Source organism: Plectropomus leopardus, unplaced genomic scaffold (genome assembly GCF_008729295.1).
Source record: "Plectropomus leopardus isolate mb unplaced genomic scaffold, YSFRI_Pleo_2.0 unplaced_scaffold4918, whole genome shotgun sequence".
NCBI lineage: Eukaryota > Metazoa > Chordata > Actinopteri > Perciformes > Serranidae > Plectropomus > Plectropomus leopardus.
This window is the reverse complement of record NW_024653973.1, coordinates 1-5,020: the sequence shown is the minus strand read 5'-3', so window position 1 is coordinate 5,020 and position 5,020 is coordinate 1. Positions and strand designations below refer to the sequence as shown.

The window sequence follows — 5,020 nt, the reverse complement described above, 5'->3', positions numbered from 1 at the left end:
TTTTACATTTAAGTACTTTTATGTCGCCGGAAGAACATTATGAGAAACTTAGCAAGAAATGTTCCACACCTGCAAAAAAAGGCATGCAAATCATAAAAATATCCAGAAAACTATATTAAAAATTCTATTTATTATATATTTAAAATTATGATACAGAAAGAAAGGAGAGAAAAACAATGTATAAGGGAAAAAAATGGGGGGCACATTCTTTACTTTTTGCTTTTTGTTTTGTTCCTTATATGTTTGTTTTTTACTTTACTGTTTTCTTTTTTTTTTCCAGAAATGTTCTCATTACGTCTTACCAACTTCTTGCACATTTTGGGCCATTTCTTCTTAAGTTGCAAAAATGTTTTTGAAAGAAACAAATGTAATTTGCTCACTTTTACTTTTTAATCTAGGACTTTTACTTGTTACAGAGTATTTTTTTCATTGTAGTGTGAGTACTTTTACTTGAGTGGAGTATGTGAGTACTCCCTCCAGCCCTGTGAATAACAAACAGCAGCTCCGGTGTGCTCGGTACAGTATGTGACTCTAACTTCTTGCATAATAACTCCATCAGTACACGGTGAGACCGGCGGCCTCGCGCTGATAGTACACACTGAGAACACTCTCCTGACGTCTGACTATGACGTAACGACGTACGCGAATAAACCTGTGAAGCTGACGTCACTACACCAAAGGCCGTTTCCGCTTTACAAGGATACCTTCAAAATAAATTGTTTTGAAATGTCAGACGATTAAAAAAAAATATATATATATATCTGCACTGTAGGCAACCTTAACTTGAGGTACTTGTACTTCAGTCTGTTATTTATACTCCGAAATTTCAGAGGAAAACATTGCACTGTTTACTTTGTAACGTACATCTGAAACGTTATTATTTACCTTAAAAATATTTTTTTTATAATTTATAAAACACATAGAGTTTATTATATAAGTTTCGATATAAATTAAACGACTCAGCAGTTTATACCGACTTAATGTTTATCAAAAATAGTTGCAGAGTATTTATTTTGGTTTTATTTTAAATATTTTTGTGTTTTTGGGGGGATGTTTTGTTTGTTCTAATTATTTTTGTTTTCTTGAGATTTTTCTGTAGTGGATACTTTAAATACTTTAATTGAATATATAATTACAGATAAGTATGTAGGACATGTTGCTCATTATGTTGTTTCCCTGAGTTTTCCTGTGAATGAAATCACATCAGTTTTCTCAGGTTTTAGAGGTTTGAATGCTATTTAAAGGCATCTGAATGCAGCACCAGAAAAGTGACTGTATTAATTTATTTTTTTATGTACACATTATATTATATTTCTTTTGTCATTTATTTAATTTGCCTCATATTGCTTTAATTGTTTGAAATAAAATAATAATAATAATAATCATTAGTTTATTTCTTTTGTTTTAAGAGAAATTATGGACCCTAGTATTATTACTTTTACTTTAGTAAAACAAAAACAAAAATCTTTCCCCAGATGTTTTCTTTTTCATGGAATATTTTGGATAATACTTTAGCTTTTATTTTGAAAAGTTTAGCCCGGATGCAGTTGCCGGCCGTTGCTCGCTTGTATCGGCGGAATGAAAAAAATGGCCATCGTCAGATTCGGTGAACTATCGGTGCCTTTTCCGTTAAACTGTCCTTTTTGTTAACGGAGCGGCGGAGCGAGCGATGCGAGTGGCGGCGGAGCTGGCCGAAACCGGAGCTAACGGGCGGTAGTTGGGCTGGTTCCGCGGCCGTCAGAGAGGCTCCGTGTCCGGGCTGAAGCAGATGGGCTCCTCGGTGTGTTCAAAGGCGGAAGACTGCGTATCAACACACCGAACCGGAGATGCTACACAGCCGCTAGCCTGCTAACTGCTCGGTACGAGATGTGGGTAAACGGCGGCCGATTCACCAGGTGAGCGCACACCGGGCTCACCTGGTGGGCTGTTACCGGGGTTTGTGTGTGTGTGTGTGCGGCCACACACCCGCTGCCACTTGTGGAGAGCCGTTAAACGCACCGAGCAGCGGGCTAACGTTAGCAGGACGGGGCTGCTGTTCGGTGTCTGTCGGTGCGCTGTCTCCGGTTATTTCTCCGTTAGTGAGCTAGCTGAGAGGACAGGATGGTGTGTGTGAGGAGTCTAGACTCTGTGTGTGTGTGTGTGTGTGTGTGTGTGTGTGTGTGTGTGTGTGTGTAGGGGGGACAGGAAGTGCATTTTCTGCTGCAGCCTCAGTTTGATAAACAACACAAAGCTGCAGGCAGTAGGAGTTCAAACCAAGCTGCAGAAAAAAAAGTTGTTAAACTTATGGTCCGCGGGCCAAATCTGCATCACAATAGAGGATCCCCCACACCCCTGACAGAGGTCCTAGTTTAGAAACAGGTCCTAGAAACATCCCGAAGTCCTAGAAATGTCCTAAAATCCTGGAAATGTTTTACGATTCTGGAAATGTCCTGAAATACAAGAAACGTCCAATAATCTTAGAAATATTCTAAAAACTGGGAAATGTCCAAAAATATGAGAAATGTGCTAAATCATAGAAATGTCTCAAAAAACCATGAAATTACCTCAAAACTTGGAAACATCTTAAGATCACAGAAATGCCCTCAAATCCTAGAAATGTGCCAAAATCCTAGAAAGGTCTTGACATTGTAGAAATGTGCTAAGATACTAGAAATTTCCTGAAATACTAGAAAGGTCCAAAAATCATTGAAACATCCTAAAAACTAAGAAATGTACTAAAATTTGGGAAATGTCCTAAAATCTGACAAAATGTCCCAAAATCTGAGAAATGTCCTACAATCTGAGAAATGTCTTAAAATCTGAGAAATGTCCAAAATCTGAGAAACGTCCTAAAATCTGAGAAATGTCTTACAATTTGAGCAATGTGCTAACGTTGTAGAAACATGTGGAGCTGTCATGATGGAGCTGTCATGTCATGATAAAACCGTCATGTCATTATGGATCTGTCATGTCGTGATGGAGCTGTCATGTCATTATGGATCTGTCATGTCGTGATGGAGCTGTCATGTCGTGATGGAGCTGTCATGTCGTGATGGAGCTGTCATGTCATGATGTCTTCTGCTGCGGTCGTATTAACTCTTTATTTTGTTCTCTCCTTCAGGAATTAAAGATAACGGAGGAAACATTTCGACTGACGACGTCCTGCTTTATGGAGCCACAGCGGGACGACTTGAACTGAGACCGCTTTAACATTCGGCCACACGCAGCGCCTCCCGACCCTCAGCATGTCCAGCCGCAGGAAGTCCACCACCCCCTGCATGGTCCCTCCTCGAGAAGCCGTCGACTTGGACCAGGAGATGGAGGATGTCACGGACGCGGCTGAGCCGGAGGACAGTAACGGCGTGGCGACCGTCTCCTCCGAGTTTCCCAGTCTGCTGGAGGAGCGGGGCGAGGACGCGGACTTCAGGCCAGCGTCGGACCCCTACCTGGACCTGAACGCGGCGGAGGGAGGATACGAGTGCAAATACTGCAGCTTCCAGACGTCGGAGCTAAACCTGTTCACCATGCACGTGGACACGGAGCACCCGGACGTCGTCCTCAACACCTCGTATGTCTGCATGGAGTGTGACTACCACACCAAGAGGTACAGCACCTGTGTGTGTGTGTGAGTGTGTGAGTGTGTGTGTGTGTGTGTGTGTGTGTGTGTGTGAGAGAGAGAGAGAGTGAGAAAGAGTCGTTTGTTTTGACGTCAGATACCCAAACTGTCAAAATAACATTAACTTTATGGATATTAGAGCCGGGCAATATACACGATACATACCGTAACTGTGATACGAGACCACATACCGTCTCAAATTTTGAATATCGTCACGTCATGATATGAAACGAGTGTTTCCTGATTTTAAAGGCTGCAGTAAAGTCATGTTATTTTCTTGAGCCCGATTGATTTATTGGTAAACCGATGTTATCGGCCGATATGAGCCTTTCATATCGGAGCATATCGACATCTGCGTATATATTTTGCCAATAAGAAAACTGTTTTTACAAACCATATCGTGCAGAAAACGATGCTTGAGTGGTTTATAAATGATCAGCAACTGACTGATACTGAACAGCACTGATGTTTATTTAGATGTTTATTTTGTTTTTATATTCTTTATTTGAAGGGTCAGCAGAGACTGATGCTGAACACATGCAGTACTGATGTTTATTTTATTTTTATTTATTCTTTATTTCTGTTTGTGTGTATTGTTAAATAAGTAAATTGTTCAATAAACATTGTTTGTTTAAGAAAGCAGCCTTCTGAGTACTTTTGCATATCGGTGCTAAATCACATAGAGATGATCTGTTTTCATTCCAGCTAAAAAAAATTGACTAAATCAGTCACCATATCGTTAATCTGTGAATTTTTCAACTATGAAATCGGTTTCGGTCTCAAAAATCGGTCGGGCTCTAGTATTTTCTAAACTTATCAGACTGTTGTACTCGTTTTAATAGTTGCGTTCAAGTCATTAAATCCACATTACTGCTGATAATCAAAAATCTCATTGTGTTTATATTTTGTCCAAGTACAGTCATCCCTAAAATATGTCACAGTATCAATATCTACGTATGTCGTCATATCGCAACATTTGATTTTTTTTGCCCAGTTCAGCATTTATGAAGCTTTTGAGGAGATTTAAAATATCGTGATATGTACCGTGTATCGTGATATAGCCCAGAAATATCGTGATGTTATTTCAAGGCCGCAGCGCCCAGCCCTGACGGTTACAGCACCTTCAGAGCAAAGCTGAAGCAGGAAGTCAAAAAAACCCCAAAACAAAACATTCAAACAGTAAGACGAATCTGAGGAACAGTTAACCCTTTGAAATGTGAAAATTTGAAAAATGGGCAAAAGAGCATCGTGTTAAGAAATGTTTCACAAATTGTAATAGATTATCAAATTTAAAAGAATTATTTTAAAAATGCTAGGGAAAAATCTCTATATTTCTAATAATCACTACATATTTAAAATTATGTCACAGAGTTGTTATAATTTTTAAAAACTCTTTCCAGGTAATTTTGTTGTTTTGTTTTTATT

The 5,020-nt window shown here is 39.4% G+C and overlaps 1 protein-coding gene across 2 annotated transcripts; it reads left to right on the top strand.

The window, feature by feature from the left end:
• Positions 1-1,569: 1,569 nt before the first annotated feature.
• Positions 1,570-3,613, top strand: LOC121939489 (zinc fingers and homeoboxes protein 1-like). Of its 2 annotated transcripts, none has more exons than XM_042482508.1 (2): positions 1,570-1,859; positions 3,101-3,613. In XM_042482508.1, exon 2 carries the CDS (start codon positions 3,225-3,227, stop codon positions 3,606-3,608), a length of 384 nt encoding a protein of 127 aa, XP_042338442.1. In that variant the 5' UTR covers positions 1,570-1,859; positions 3,101-3,224; the 3' UTR covers positions 3,609-3,613. The 2 variants fall into 2 exon arrangements, with proteins under 2 accessions (XP_042338442.1, XP_042338441.1); XM_042482507.1 differs by having other exon boundaries at positions 1,570-1,895.
• Positions 3,614-5,020: the final 1,407 nt, after the last annotated feature.